The 16,433-nt window shown below is 38.6% G+C and overlaps 1 protein-coding gene and 1 long non-coding RNA gene across 2 annotated transcripts in view; one reads left to right on the forward strand and one right to left on the reverse strand.

Moving 5' to 3' along the window:
• Window positions 1–849: 849 nt before the first annotated feature.
• C9H15orf61 (chromosome 9 C15orf61 homolog) lies at window positions 850–5,657 on the reverse strand. The gene is made up of 2 exons (XM_021172970.2): window positions 5,224–5,657; window positions 850–1,077 (listed from the first exon to the last, which is right to left on the reverse strand). The coding sequence occupies exons 1-2, from the start codon at window positions 5,567–5,569 to the stop codon at window positions 950–952; spliced, it is 474 nt and encodes a 157-aa protein (XP_021028629.1). The 5' UTR covers window positions 5,570–5,657; the 3' UTR covers window positions 850–949.
• Window positions 5,658–5,696: 39 nt separating this feature from the next.
• Window positions 5,697–16,433, forward strand: part of LOC110302009 — a 78,807-nt gene continuing 68,070 nt past the window's right edge. The window contains exon 1 of the long non-coding RNA XR_002378762.2: window positions 5,697–5,800. This is a non-coding gene — a long non-coding RNA (uncharacterized LOC110302009). The remainder of the gene's footprint in view (window positions 5,801–16,433) is intronic.

The following is a 16,433-nucleotide window of genomic DNA, read 5'->3' on the forward strand; positions in this document are numbered from 1 at the left end:
TCTTTCTGGGTCTTTCTAGACCTTAATTTTCTTATAGCTTTGTAATATTTTTTAACTTATTAATAGTAAGTATTAATTTCACTCATCTTGTTGCATCTACATTGACAAGAGCTATAGCTACATTTAAAAGTACTATGGCATTGAGTTCTTTTTGTTGTTATGGTCTCATGCCTAGGGTGATGTTGGAGACTCCCTGCAGCTATGAGTGAATTTGAATTCTTGATCCTCCCGCCTCTACCTTCCAAGTGCTGGGATTATAGGTGTGCACCCTACCACTAAGACCAGATAAATAGTACAAGAGCTTAGCCAAAAACAAAAAAAACAAAAAAACCCCAAACAAACAACAAAACCGCCCCCCCCCAAACCAAACAAACAAAAAAAAGCCCAAACCACTTCCAGGTAAAATCTTAAAGGCTGAATGCTTAAGTTTTTAGTTGCAATCAGATTCTCATATATTTTGAATTTGTCAACAATATACTATCATCTCCACTAAGTATTTAATATCATTTCCCTTTTCCTTCATTATATTTTCCCCCTTTCTACCATGATTTCCCCTTTTTGTGGAGATACTTATGCTTTTTTCAGAGTTAATTTATATTGTTAATATCCAGCCATAGAATCTGTGTTTATCTACTCATTTTTTAACTGTAATTTAACCTAGTTCTAGGAAATCAGGAGTGAAGCCACATGTTTGGAATTCCTATTAGCTAAATATATATATATGTATATATGCATATATATATAAATAATGTTATTATATATATGGCATTGATATATATATACATTCCTTCTGGGTTCTGGGAGTAAGTGATTCATCTTAAAAAAAATCACACACCCTAGAAACACAACGGCTTTGGAGCATTTTATTTTAAAGGATCAAAAATAAATACTGCATATACACACAGAGGGGGACAAATTCATTGACATTTGTGTTCTCCAATGCACACTTTCAATACATGGCACCTTCATCTTCTTTATTTAGAAAATAGATTGTTATTGGTCCGTAACTGGTATGAACAGTCTCTGTGACTCTGGCAAATAACCAGGAGCCAAGTCCATATAATAAAGTTGGAATACCTGGAAAACAAATGAACATGTTACTCAAGAAGATCAGTACTTATAATCATGTCCTAACATATGTCATGTTACCGAGCCTGTAACAGTCTTCAGCAATGTTAACATAAAGCTTTAGAAACACAAATGACCTGATACTCACTAGGATTACTACAGAGCTGGACTTTATCTCTTTATGAAACACAGTGGCAATTACATGAGCCTAGATTTTTAAAACCATTAGATAAGACTGATAGAAATTTTAATGTAAAGCATTTGCTTAATTTATTATCTTCAATTAATTATAAAGTAATTTTATATTCTTCTCACAAATAAGCAAATAGGGAAGAATATCCATTAATTTGGTTGTAAATGTCCCTGATTATTGGCCTTAAGCTAAAATTACTAGGTCCACAAGTAATTACTAGGTTATTCTTCAAGTTACATAGGAACACTGATGGCTAAAGAAATATTTGTATGACTTAGAAACTGGGTCAAACAACTGTCTTCAAAAACCTAAGGCACAACCCAACTTTTAGAAAGATTTTAGAGTTATCAGCATGACAAAGAACACTCTCACTAGCGATTTTATAATTGATTTGAAGACAATCTCATTTTATTTTATCTGCCTGGACTCAAACAGATCTCTGTTTCCTTTTTTGAACATTGCTACTAATAAGGTTTCCATTTTATTTTAGATTTAACAGCTGCTGTTATATATCAAACTAAGCACATACTATCCATAAATATGGATTCATATGTATATGACAGCATGTTGGATGCAAAACAGACTTCCATAATTCTTATCTTTTAAGGCACTTGTTTAAAATCACTGCCTATTAACATATTAAAAATACACATATATGTCTGTGTGTATATAAAACCACAGGCATACAGATCAAAAACAAATATTGTAGGCCCTACACAAGTATTAATTTTATTGCTTCCATGTGGGAACTGGGCCGAAAGACAATTCAAAAGGATAACTGCTCATTTGGAAAATCTCTTTCTTTCTAGTTAACAGAGAGACCAGCACACACTCAAGACTGATCAAACTGCTCATTGTTTCTTCTTTTGCTGTACGAAGGACGATCTTCACCGTTACGCTACCTTTGAGTAAGTGTGTTGGAACAGTCTGGGATGTCAGAGATAGCAGAAGAGCTATCACCAGCTGGCAGTGTGACTGTGGGTGAGGCTGTTGGACTGTGGGAGCCTGATGCCTCCTGTTCAGGCATTTTTCTACCTTTAGGAACATACCAAGGTTCAATTTGGTATTTATTACCACAGAATCCCCTAGAACTCCTATGGAATTTTCTACAGTATACTGCGATCTGTGCCCTTGTTATACCCCCAAAGAATCTCAAATGTCTCAAGGGACTGCCATAAAAATAAATCCTCAAAAAGTATAGTAATAGAGCTATTTGCAAATCACTCATCCAAAAAGAAAAAAACCCAGTGGTATGTGGTCAGAAGGCAGAGGGTCAAGAGAAGACCAGGACAAGGTAGGCATAAGTAAAAAAAGGAGTGAGGGGTACAAGCTCAAATAAGAAATGAATTGCAATATGAAACTACCAACCCAAATTCTGAAAATCGCTGGGGATGAGGAATTTTAAAAGGCCCTCAAAGCAGTTATTAGTTTTCTATCCATACTGGGAGTAAGATAAACATAATATGCCTTTTAAACCAACACTAAAGATTGAATTGGTGGAATGGTAGTGACCCTGAGAATTATATTTTATGGTATTTATCATGGCTTTCAGTTAAATACTCTTTTAAAATATATACTTTTAAAAACAAATCATACAAATAAATTCTCCCAGATAAAATTTAAAAACTGGTTAATGATTATTGGTTTAGTAACAATGGCGTGCAGGAGCCATTATCAGTCTTGCTTATTGATAGTGGTCAGAGTTGATAAGGGAATCAGAATTCTGTAGTTTCTCTCCTGGAATGAATGAGGTTTTTAGGGTTTTTCACCCTAAAATGAAGAGAATAGTGCAGGAATGAGGAAGATTTTGCCTCTGTGTTTTCCACATTAAAAAATTTTAGTCAGTATGTTTTGAAATCAAAATCTTTAAGATTCCATGAAATAATAAAATTCAGATTACTGAAGATCAAAACAAACTTGAGAAACAGTTCTTTGCATAATCATTCATTTTAAGTTAACTGAACAGTAGGTAAACTACTGTTGAATTAAGAACTTAAAACAATTGGAACTTTATTGTAAGGCTCCGATAACCCAGCCATTCCAGTGGTAAGTTGCTTTCCTTAAATCGTAATCTATTTCCCAGCAGGATGCTCAGGCTGATAAACCATCAGGAAAATGTCAGCTCCACTGAAGGGAAGGTGGAGGAGAAAGGGAACAAATGAGTCAACAGAAATCCTTAGTATTCACAAAATGGAAAATTAATTATTCTGATTACTACTCATCTACAAAGGAAGGCAAGGAATAAAATCCTTTGTATTCTTATTCCCAGCCAGGGACTTGATCCAGATGGGCAAACTGTACCCTCGCCAGCCAGGATCCTCTTACTTAATTCATAGTTCCCTTACTTCAGACAAAATTACTAAATTGGATTTTAGTAAAGTCCAGAAAAGGGTTTCAGAGTAAGCCAAGTTGTAGCACAGCATACAGGAACACTTTCTCTGCTGCACTTACAGACTTTCTAAAAGCCCACTGTTAAATCACTATTTTATATTAAAAAACAAAGAAAGAACCAACAACAAAACACCCTACATCTGTTGTATTTCTGAAAAGGTTTTACTTTTCTGTGTGGGAAGTGTTTTTTTTTTTTTTTCCTTCTTCTTTTGATGTCTTAATGACCTACAGCTAAAAGATAAACCCTTAATCATGACAGGTATCTTTAAGGAAATGTTTATTTTAACCTGTGACATTTTATATAAGGGATTCTGCCTATATAGTTTACCTATGGCTTGACCTACTAGGCTTTTTTTTATTATTATTAATTTTATTTTTTTTACCGTCTAGCTGTTGCCCTCCTCCTGGTGCCCCTCCCACAGTTCCTCATCCCATTTCTCCTCCTGGCCTACTAGTTTTCCTAACCTATATCTCAGTATTTGGAAAAGAATGACTCCTGCCAAGTCTGAAAATAAAATCAACTCATTTTCACAAAGCTAATTTGTTAGCATTTTGGCTTTTCCCATAGTTTCATACCAACCTCAGGATTAGTTGACATACTCTATATAGAGTGTATCAAACAAGTTATGAGACACATTGGTGTATAATCTCCTTCCTGGATTTTCCAGGGGGACAATGGCTCAAAAATCCCGTAAGTGCTATTCGAGTTATTATAAGCAGAAATGCCCATGCTTTATTAAATTGAATGAACTACCGGACTATATGTAACACTAGTACGGCTACACAGAGTTTAGTGTTAATTTTGGATTGAAAAAAAAAAAAAACTATTTGGAGGGGGAGGGTGAAGGGGATAGGGGATTTTCGGAGGGGGAACTAGGAAAGGGGGTAACATTTGAAATGTAAATAAAGAAAATATCTAATAAAAAGTTAATAAATTCCTAGACAGCAATATTTAAAAAAAAAACTATTTGGATTATACTGGTTCTGCTTCCTTGTATAGAGTTTGAGTGACTGACATCTAAGTTAATATTTTTTTAGCAGCTATTAATAAGGTCCGAAACATCTTGAGGACTTGAATTTTTCCCTAATCTATAAAATGCTGTCACATCTACAATCCATTTCTAGCAGGAGGACCGTCAGAATTAGATTATCTTCAGGAATACAGATACTAAAGGATCTTAAAAGACAGCATCTTCTAAGTCTAGCACCTGAGAAAATAGGATGTCTAGAGAGAACCTACTGCTTTTAGCAAAACACAATTGCTGAGATTTCACAGAAAGACAAAGAAACTTTAAAAGTCCGTCCAGTTTTTGTCCTCCAAAGGCTCCTGATGATGAGCGCGGGAATGACTCTTGCTAAGCAACTTCGGAGCCACTGTCCGGACTCACTCCTCGCTGCCCTGGGCAGGGTTCTCCGGGGTGGACAGTGGCAGGGCACGACCTCCGGGGTGCTGCAAGCAGCCCGCCGGAGATGCGAAGGGCCGGCCCTGGAGAGCGAGCAGCGTGCTTGTGGGCCAGCGGCCGCCCTGGGATGGAGGAGTGCCCGGGTCAGGCGAGGGCGCCGCCACTCACCCAGGTTGATGACCTTGAGCGCGGTGAAGAAGCGGTCCTGCGGGGCCAGGTCCTGCCAGGGCGCCTTGGAGCAGTGGTACTTGATGAAGGGGAAGCAGCCGGTGCGCAGGACGTGGTAGTTGGCGCCCGGCACCGGCCAATTGAAGTGCGACAGGCCGAACTGGTCGTTGTGGACCGCACTGTAGGGCACGCAGAACGAAGTCCAGTACGGCAGGCGCCGCTGCAGCAGGTGCCGCGTCAGCACCTCCGAGGCGCGGGGCTTCGGGCGGGAGGCGGCGCCCGAGGCCCAGGGCCGGCATAGCAGCAGCCGCAGCGTAGCCTCGTGGGCCCTCCGCAGGGCCTCCATGGCCAGGGCACGCCGGGGAACCGGCCCCGGGCCCCTGGGGCCAGGCCTCTGGGGGCGGGGTCAGGCGAGTGTACGCATGCGCGCTCCCCTCACCACCCTAGGCCAGGGCGGGGGACACCCAGCGGGCCGCGCGCGGGTGAGAGCGCCTTGAGGTGCGGCGCGTGCGCACAGGACGGGACGGGAGGGCGGAGCGACTGCGCAGATCAGGAAAATTGTCACCTCTGGCCTCAGGTAACCTCGGAGCAGGGAGAGAATGTTAAAACAATCCTCCACAGCGACAAACCCGGTCTGGCTGTCAGTCGCTGGGCTCCAGGGAAATCCTCAGGGATGCTAGGTGTTTGAGGTGTGCACAGGAAAGTGAGCTGACCCAAGGCCTGGCCTTTGCCCGGGCTGGACGCTTGGTGACCTCAGACTGCACGTGTGTGCTGATGTCCTCACAGTCGTGTTCACTGTCCAGACTGAATCCTAGATAGTGCAAGATGTGGCGCTTGCCTGGAATCACAGCCCTGAAAAGGCTGAGATGTGAAGATGGAGAGGTGGAGGCCAGCCTGGGCTACATAGAAGAGCACCTGTCTCAACTGCCTCCCTGTCCCCGCACCCCCCCCCCCCAAAAAAAAAACTGAAAAGCAGTCCTATGTTTTCTCATTTAGTGCCCTAAAGCTCAGAAAAACGTCCCTCCTGAGAAGACAGTAAATACTAGGACCGGATGTGGCAGTCACCAACCTTTAACAATCTCAGTTACCCACTTTCATTACTGTAAGGGAGGCATTTCTCAATCTTCCTGCCAGCATACAACCTCGTGTCTAAAGTATCATTACTCGTATATGTCCTCAATTTTTGTGGGGAGAATGAGTAAATAGGGTGAGGTTTCTGGAAAGTACCATATGCAAGTGAAGTAATTCTGTGTGTTGGAACTATATAACAATTATTATTTGCTGAAAATTCAAGAAGGACGTAGAATAGTGTGATGTTTAGAGAAGATTTATTTATTTTATATATACAAGTGCTCCATTTTCATGCACACCAGAAGAGGAAATCAGATCCCATTACAGATGGTTGTGAGTCACCATGTGGTAGCTGGGAATTGAACTCAGGTCTTCTGGAAGGGCAGCCAATGCTCTTAACCACTGAGCCATCTCTCCAGCAACATTTTTGTTTTATAGTCACCAGTTTTGGGTTAGTCGACATTGAGTTCATTCCACAAATATGTTAAATATTTAGGGGGGAGTTTACAGTCATGCAAATAGTTTGAACTTTATAAGATTCCCTATTAAATATCGATTTTTAAAGAAAGATTAGGTGGAGTCATGATATATTTGATATGCAGAATAGCTAGGAGGACTATTGAAGGGAGGTAGGGAGCTGCGGCAGAACTGTCATTTTCAAAGTAAAGTTTTAAAAGCAATGGAGTCCTTTTTCAGACAAAATCTGTCACAGAATTCTAACATATAAAGAAAATTATAAACACAATGTGTTTATTTCTAAACATTTATAAAACTAATTTTTTTAATAGTAGTTTCATAGGTAAAGTGGCACCACAACAGAATCACAGCTAGTTTGTTGCCTTGGTTTTGTTGTTCTTGAGTAGGGAGGGGAGCACTGGGCTTTCAGCACTGGTTTGTTGCTGTTGTTTTGTATTGCAAAACAGTGACAATTACAACTGCCATTTCTTTTCCTGAATCTTCTGCTTTGGCTCTATATTATTCAGAAAAGTCCCGATCTTTCCAGAAAAACTAACTTTTTAAGATAAAAGTAGAATTATTTTAATGATTTACCTTAAAAGTGAGCAATGTTATATATATTTTTAAATGGCAGCAGAAGATCAATTATGAGAACTACACTAAATTAACCTAACATCAACTTAACAAGTCGTCAGTTTGCATTATGTTAACTGTGAGCACTATAGACTTTTTAATGCCATAAAAATTCATTAAAAATGAAATTGAATTAAACACGTACTGAGACTGAGATACAGTGTGTCTGAGAAACTCTCAGTTAAGTAGCATATGATAATAGAAAAAAGCTGCTGATGCGCATAACCAAATGTTATATAAGTTCCCTATTTTTTTCTCATTATGAAGGCTTTGGAAAGGGCTAGTGAACAGAAGGACTGATGTGGGACATCGCTGAGTTGAGTAGACCTCATCACACACAGGTGAAGATTTTCTCTAACACAAGGCCGTTTGACTCTCCCTTTCTTTCCTAATGTAAGAGGTTCTTCCGGTGGAAACAGAGAGATGGTGGGCTATTCTTTCTTGTAGAACAAACAGACCAGAAGAAATATGTCAACAAACATCATGTTCATCCACAAATATGCCCAAATTGAGAGCCTTGTAGCCATGCCAATAGTTTGTCGTGTGTGTGTGTGTGTGTGTGTGTGTGTGTATAAAACACTCTCCTAGAAATCATTAAGGAAAAGGCAATCCAATAGAAAGAGAAAGAAACGGATGTATCAGAAGTGAAGACATTCTGGTATGAAGTAAATGTGTAAAAGGTGCATAATTTCAACCATCATTGAGAAGTAGAGAATCAAGTCACACTACAGTCCATCACATACCCTTGGAAATGGCCAAAGTAGGAAAGACAGAAAATTGTAAGGGTTGATGAGGATATGGAGCAAGTTTTTCTGAAGTGGAACAACTGCAGTTCTTCATTTTTACGACTTGTTTCTTTATATTTTCAATGTTTGTGTATTTTGACCGTCTGTATGTCTATGTGTCATGAACATGTCTTGTGCTGGTAGAAGCCATCAGATCAGTTGGGAATGGAATTCCTGATGTTTGAGAATCACTGTGTTGGGAACTGAACTCTGATCCTCTGAAAGAACAGCCAGTGTTTTTAACCCTGAGCCATCTCTCCAGCCCTTAATTGGAATTCTTATTACACTGCTGGCAATCACTCTGGCAATGTTGTGTTTTCCACCCTGCCCTGTGTGTGTACATGCATGTGAGTGCCTGTGAGTGGGTGTGTGTATATGTGTGTGTGTGTGTCTGTGTTTGTGTGACAGTCTTGTTACACTTCTCAGGCTGACTTTGAACTTGCTATGCTCTCACCTCAGCCTCACATACATGGCTTTGACAGATATATTATAGGTGAATATATGCCTTATGACACAGACTTTGTACGACTACTAGGCCTATACTTATATTGTTTTATCTGAACTACCATAACAAAGTGTCATTCACTGGCTGATTTTAAACAATAGAAATTGATTTCTAATAAAGACCATACAAGGTATTGACCAATTTGTCTCCTCTGAGGGGTTTCTTTCTGGCTTACAGATAGCCTTATCCCGGTATCCTCATATGGACCTATTTTTTACAATTCCTGTCAGATTTCTGCTCCACTTTGGTGATTTTTTTTTAACCTATAGCACCTCCTCTCAGGCCCTATGTCCAAATGTAGTCATGCTAGGATTGGGTCTTCAACATATGAGCTTGGGTGTATGAGGAGGGAAACACATACAGTCTGTAACAATAACATAAATTGTGCATGTTTTCCAAAACACATGTACTAGAATATTTAGAGCATACTATATATATTAGTGATATTTGATCTGTGAATTACATGTATCAATTATATGTCCATGTTTTTACATGTTATTAGTGTTTTTAGTTGTTCAGGCCATATTCACACTTCATGCATTCTAAGCAACTGTTCTGCTGTTAAGCTACATCTCCAACCATTATTGTTAGTGTTTATCAGGGAAAAATTTATTAGAAAAAAAATCTCTTTAGACCTAATCTTGTGTGTGTATCCACATTATTTATTTTCATGTTGTTTTGGGTCTTTTTGATGTTTGCTTCTTTGTTTGTGCTTTGAGACAAGGTCTCAATGTATTCTACAATCTAACCTCAGACTTCAGAGCTGAAGCAGTCCTGCCACCTTAGCCTTTCAATTAGCTGGAATTATAGGTGTGTATCACTACATCCAGCTCTCATGTCGCTCTTACAACCTTACAGTGAGATCCTGATTTACTCGTGTGAAGTGTCCCCCACTACCTGAACTTAGTTGTCCACGACCAACAAGAAGAGAGAGTGTGGTATAAGCTATTTAGAGAAAGCAAGATGATATTTACATAATTTATTAAAGCCTATTATTAGAATTGTTATATTTATATTTAATAAATTACCAATTTATTTATAAATTAATATTTTTGATAAAAACATATGTATAGGAAAAGCCAAGACAAAAAGGGTTTAGAATATCTGAGGTTTCAGATATTTTCTGGTATCTTGGGACTTATCCTCTGTAGATAAGCAAATATCAGTGTATTGTAATAATGTGATGTAACACAGAGCAAGAATAGGATGTAGATTTTAATTCACTTACATTCCCAGAGGAAAAATAAAAGAAATCATGCTACATGCATATATCAACATATTAGTAAAAGATGGAAGACTTACAAGTATGAGATTAAGATGTTTATATTTAAGAATTCATTTAAAATTTCCAGTTCGGGGCTTAATGACTTTTGGTTCAAGGAAGGAGGAGTATGGAAATGATTTTGTCCAATTCTTATTTTCACTTAGTTAGAACATAATTATAGGTAGCCAAAGTAGATTCAGACCCAGGCTTCCTTGACAGCCATCTCTGCTAAGTGGCTCAGTGTCCTCTAAGCCAAGCTCAGCAGTAAAAACAGTGGACTTAGGTACCTGTCCCGCTAAGTGAATCTCAACAGTGGCAAACACTGCTTCCTGCACCATCCTTTACTCTTGCGGCATCTTGTCAGGACAGTCTATGTGGGATTTATTCAAGGTTCTCTCCATGAGAAAAGTTGCTTGAAAAGGAAGGGAATGCTGTATGTTTATCTAGATCTCTATGTTCTGAAGGCTCCCAGGAGCTGGCTGGTTGCTAGGACTGTTCCTGTAAAGAGTTACACTAAGAATTACTCCGGCAAAGTAAGACACGGTTTCATCTGAAAATGCCAGGGGAATTTTACTTCAAAACCTTTACTGACAAACCATAAGTCAGTGAGTACTCTGCTAATGAAAAATTGGGGAAAAAAAAGCTTTCAAGTCTGAAGATCTATGTGTGATTTCTAAAGCTTTGTGACCCCAGTACCTAGGAAAGCTCTTGGCATATTTTAGACACTATTCTTGAATAAATGGGGTGGATAAAAGTGAATATAGTTAGTGTATTGAAGGGATGTTAGAGAAAGGAATGTGTACCATATAGGCTTTAATCTAATGTTAAAGTGTTAATTTGGGCTGTTGAAGAAATTAAACTATAAAATAGGTACAAAAATGTATCCAAGATCATCTATCAAAATCAAGTCTAAAAACCCTGGCCTCTGGCTACCAGTAAGCTTTTCATTAAAGGGGTTCTCCTGCCAAAGCTTGATGTAGGTCTTTGTGTTCGGAAATCTAGTGGCAAAATATGTTTATACTTTTGTAAACCAGATAACCATATATACTGACAGATAATGGAGTCTATCATATTGGCGTGTTCCTAGGATTGCAAGTCTTTCTTTATACTATATAGTCAATGTTTTGGGTTGCCTCTGAAAAGATAGCTAGATGAAGCCAGATTTACATTATGTATGGATCATAGTTATAGCCCTGGCTTTTACAGGGAGTCTTACTTTTATGAACAGAAATATTTATGAAAAATCTATAACATTTTTGTAACATGAGTCATTTGCAGATAAAATCTGAAGATGTTTGGCTGATCTTCGACTGACAGTGGCTTTTAACCCTTTAGTTCTGTCTTTGCTCCCTCCCCAGAATCACTGTCAAGTAGTTAATGATCTATAAACAAATACTGCCCTAAGGGAACTCTCCATTTAAAGGGACCCTGAATCACTTTATAATGGAAATATAGCAGAGTACTCACTGATTTATGATTTGTCAGTAAAGGTTTTTGAAGTAAAATTCCCCTGGCATTTTCAGATGAAACAGTATCTTAGGATTTTACTGCTGTGAACAGACACTATGACCAAGGCAACTCTTAGAAGGACATTTAGTTGGGGACTTCCCACAGGTTCTGAGGTTCAGTCCATTATTATCATAGTGGGGAGCATGGCAGTATCCAGGCAGGCATGGTGCTGGAGGAGCTGAAAGTTCTACATCTTGTTCTGAAGGCGAAGAGAAGACTGACAAAGCCAACCCCCCACAGTGACGTACTTCCTCCAACAAGGCCATACTCATTACAACAAGGTCATATCTCTTAAGAGTGCCACTCCCTGGGCCAAGCATATTCAAACCACCACAGACAGGATTTTTACTTCTATCTCACCCAACTAAGTTTTCTCCATGTTTCCCCTTTGGAGAAAAACTTTCAAAAAGTTAATATGCATTTATGGTTTTTAGTATATGAAATACCATTTTACATGTATGTCCATCTTTAAGTTTCTTAAGTTAATATCACAGAGGGTACTAATATCAATGCCATAATATCTGCCAGCTGCTGAGCATTTATTATGTCTTAGTTGTTTTGCATCTATTGTCTCATCTAAACAGAACTCCTCAGCAATGTTTCAATTTCTTTCCTTTCCTTTCCTTTCCTTTCCTTTCCTTTCCTTTCCTTTCCTTTCCTTTCCTTTTCTTTTTTGTTTTTTGTTTTTTGAGACAGGGTTTCTCTGTATAGCCCTGGCTGTCCTAGAACTCACTCTGTAGACCAGACTGGCCTCGCACTCAGAAATCCACCTGCCTCTGCCTTCCAAGTGCTGGGATTAAAGATATGTGTCACCACTGCCTGGCTGCAATGTTTCAATTTCTTATTGCCAAGCTGGAAAAACAATTTCGGGGATTAAGAAGGTAGTGTCAACTGTAGTCATGGAGTGACCTGGTACTAGGGCTGAAACTTGAGCCTCCACAGGCAGAACTGTAATAAACTCAGGATTTTTCCATCGTGCAAAAGTGTCAGTCAGCTAAGGCTAGACGCAGATATACATGGAGCTAACACAATGCAACACCTCTGACATGATGCATGATTACAAAGGATACAGGAAATAGCATTCTAGACTCAAATGTGGCTCCCTGAGTCCAGACAGTTGTCTGGCTCAAAGAAAATCTGGGATGAAGGGGTATATGATCATTCTTAAACCAAAAGATTGATTGTCTTCAGAATTAGATTAACTGCAAACTTGCTGCAAACTAAATGTTCCTATGCCTATTGAAAAGTATGTTTTAAAATCTTTAAAGTGAGCAGCACTGTGATGTAAGGAGTTGGACACCGTGACCGAGGACCACCAGTCAAGCCCACGTCAAGTCCAAGTACGACTTTTAGTTGGGATGCCTGAGCTTCTACTGTTTTGTTTTGTTTTAATTTTTATTTTTATTTTTATGTCTGTTTGGGAAAACTTGGAATTTCACTTATATGAAAGTTTAGTTTGCCCAAATTATATTTTTATGGAGAGAGCATCTGGCCATAGTTTAGATGTGTGTGGGTGCTATGTTGCTGTGGACAGTGTGCACATTAGTCTAAGCCAGGATATCAGTGAACCACAGCTTGTGGTTCAGCTCCTCTCTTTTAGTCTTTATTGCTGCTTCTAATAAAGCAAGATGTTAAAGCTAACTGCATGCTCTATTAATTATATGAAGGTGAACTTGAGTCATCTTTGTTACTGAAGATGATTAATAATTACTAGTTCTGCACATGTTTCTAGTGCATTGCAGTAAATAAACAGGGTACATTGTTGGGTAGTAATTGATTAATTAGCACATTTATCCTACACAGCTCAGTGGTCCAAGGATGCTGAGTTTGAGATATTGTTCATAGTTCTTACAGGAAACAAATCTGCTCTATTTTTCAGTTTATTCTTCTGCACACTACTTTTTGTTCTAAATCGAATGCTTAATGGTTCAAAACCTTATAGGTTTATTCAGATAAATCAACTCATGAAAAATTGCAAGTCATAATCTCAGACTCTTGTTTTTGTGTGAACTAGGGTGAAAACTTTTACAAGGCTAATTTTAACATTTAATCTCCCTGGTAAACTGGATCAAATGCTGTGACTATAGGGCACCCCCTCACCATGCAGGAAGTGCTCCTTGAACACCTATGCACAGCAGGGCACTGGGATCTCATTTGCCTCCCAAGCACATCAAATGAGCTGAGGATTGCAAGTGTCATCAAGTTGGTGCTATGCAGAACCAGGCACATAAACTGTGGAATCCTCAGGAAAGGTAGCAGTAGGTACCAGTCATCATTTTAACTCTGTGGTCATTCAGGAATTTTTTCTTCTAATTTACTGAGCCAGCAAGTAGTTGAGAGATTGTGTAGTTGAGAGAACTCTGAGCAGGGGTTCAAGAGTCTCATGTTCCTAGCTCTGTAATTTTTTTTCTCTCTCTGTGATCTGTGGTTGGACCCAGGACTTCATACTTATTTGTCAAGGACTTTACACTGAAGTTTAACCCCAGCCATACAGCCTTTCTTAAGGAGGTGATGAGCCCATCACTTCCCCTGTTTAGGAATGAAGCAGTGATCCATAAAATGAGTGCATAGCAAAAGGACCAGACTTCAGGTACAAACAGGCCTAGCCTCGTGTCTAGATGCCATAATTCTAGTTTTACTCTTTTAGACAAATATCTAAACTCTTTAAATTTGTGATCTCTTCCCTTGAGTTTATTGTAAGACTCATAAAATGTGAAAATACTTTGAAGCCATATGAATATCAGCGATTTCCCATATAATTTCTAACCTTCTTAGCTAGTTAGCATTTACACGATGCATTAAATGTCTGTGCACTGGCATTTAACATCAAGAGCTTAAAAATGCCTTTTAGGCTGTTATTGAAACATTTTTGGATAAGAAATTCTGATGTGACTTCATAATTAAATTTCAAAAAAATTATGTTTCTGTATGTGTGCACACATATGAGACCAGGTGCCCGAGGAAGCCAGAAGAAGACTTTGTATCCCCTGAAGCTGTAGTTAGAGGCCATTGTAGGATACCCAGTGTGCGTGCTGGAAACTAAACTCAGGTCCTCTACAAGAGTACACATCTTAACCTCTGAGTTATCTCTTTAGTGCTGACTCTAAAAATTATTCCTAAAGGAAAAGTCTGAAAAATAGTATGTCTATTTAAAACATTTTATGAAGATAAAATTTAGAAATTCAACATTTGATGAAAGTACAACTATGATATATATTAATTGAATAACTGACTATTGATGAGTAATATTCTAGAAGATATATATGTATATACACATTTGTATATATACATGTCTTCAAGCTTACAATTAATTGGGTGAGATAGACAATAAAAACCAAGTCTATTTTGTAATATATAATATGACATGTGATTATCAGGTAACCTATAGAGAAAGAAAGCATGGTAAAGAAACAGAGTAATATTGCTACTACGTTAGGGAGGTGGTCGAGTGAGGTCTACCCAGGCCTGTGAAAGCTGACTGGAGATATGAGTGCTGTAAGGGAGAGACTGGCTACCAAGGAGTATTTGAGTCAGTAGACTGCAATACAGAGGCCCTAGGCCCTGGGAGTAGATTTTTGACAGTAGTTATAACTTTGAATAATCGTTGGTATTTAAATTTTTCTTCTCTATGACTTTCTTCTTTTTAGTTTTTTTATTTTTGAAGAAGCTATGTGACCCTCTTGTGTTTTTTTCTTTTACTTTTAAAATAATATACACGCTGGGCGGTGGTGGCGAACGCCTTTGATCCCAGCACTTGGGAGGCAGAGGCAGGCAGATTTCTGAGTTCGAGGCTAGCCTGGTCTACAGAGTGAGTTCCAGGAAAGCCAGGGCTACACAGAGAAACCCTGTCTCAAAAAAAACAAACAAACAAACAAAAAAAAACAACAACAACAAAAAACCCTAAACCAAAAACAACAACAACAACAAAAATAATATACACAAACTTTTATAATTGTAAAGATTTTAAAATTAAAACTGCTCTGTGAAGTAATCTTATGAAAAGTATTTCTAAGTATGTTTAAAAGCTGATAGTATCTCTGTTTTTGTTTTTCTGGTTTTAATGCCAAAAATCTCTTAACTGATCGTGAGACATTTACAAAGGGAGATTTTTTTTTTTTTGTCTTGGCAGAAAAGTTCAAAAGTGTTTTAGAGCCAATCATAATGGTACATGTCTTTAATCCCAGCACTCTAGAGGCAGAAGCAAATATATCTCTGTAGGTTCAAAGCCAGCCTGATCTGCAAAGCAAGTTCCAGGCCAGTCAGGGCTACAGAGTGAGATATTAGGGGAAAAAAGTGTTTTAGGTATGATTTATGTCCTGACAATCACTGTTCTTCTACGAGATTGCTAGAGAGTTGTCTTCTTCCTAGGTCCCTTCTCAGGCTTTGGCTCCTTCTCAGAGCACAGAGTAGTGGCCCAGGACACACAGGGACATGTTAGGATGCTATGAAAAGATGGAAGCAGAGGTGTCAGCCAGTACTAGTTTTACCACCAACGTTACATATCTCGTGGATGTAGTCATTAGGAACTAATTCATCTACATAGAAAGTAGAATCTTATCAAATACATCATCTTTTAAAAATACAGTTACATGATAAAGAAAAGATCAGAGGTAACATTTCAGCTCTTCATTCTGTCCTTAAAAATCAGACATAAAATAACAATATGCTATGATTTGTACAGGGACAAAAATTCCCAGGTAATTATTTTATTCTAATTTGTAGTCCGTCTGACTAAACCAAGGTATTCTGGTAGAGTGTACATTTATTTATTTATTTATTTATTTTTATTAGGTATTTATTTCCTTTACATTTCCAATGCTATCCCAAAAGTCCCCCACACGCTCCCCCACCCACCCACTCCCACTTCTTGGCCCTGGTGTTCCCCTGTACTGAGGCATATAAAGTTTGCACAACCAATGAGCCTCTCTTTTCACTGATGGCCGACCAGGCCATCTTCTGATACATATGCAGCTAGAGACAGGAGCTC

Source organism: Mus caroli, chromosome 9 (assembly GCF_900094665.2).
Source record: "Mus caroli chromosome 9, CAROLI_EIJ_v1.1, whole genome shotgun sequence".
Lineage (NCBI taxonomy): Eukaryota > Metazoa > Chordata > Mammalia > Rodentia > Muridae > Mus > Mus caroli.

What these genes read in the sequence shown, in the direction of transcription:
- C9H15orf61 (XM_021172970.2), bottom strand. Translation starts at nt 5,569, where the DNA reads ATGGAGGCCCTGCGGAGGGCCCACGAGGCTACGCTGCGGCTGCTGCTA. An exon ending in GCTCAAGGTCATCAACCTGG is followed by an intron (nt 1,078 to 5,223) that starts GTGAGTGGCGGC and finishes TTTGTTTTCCAG; the next exon opens with GTATTCCAACTTTATTATAT.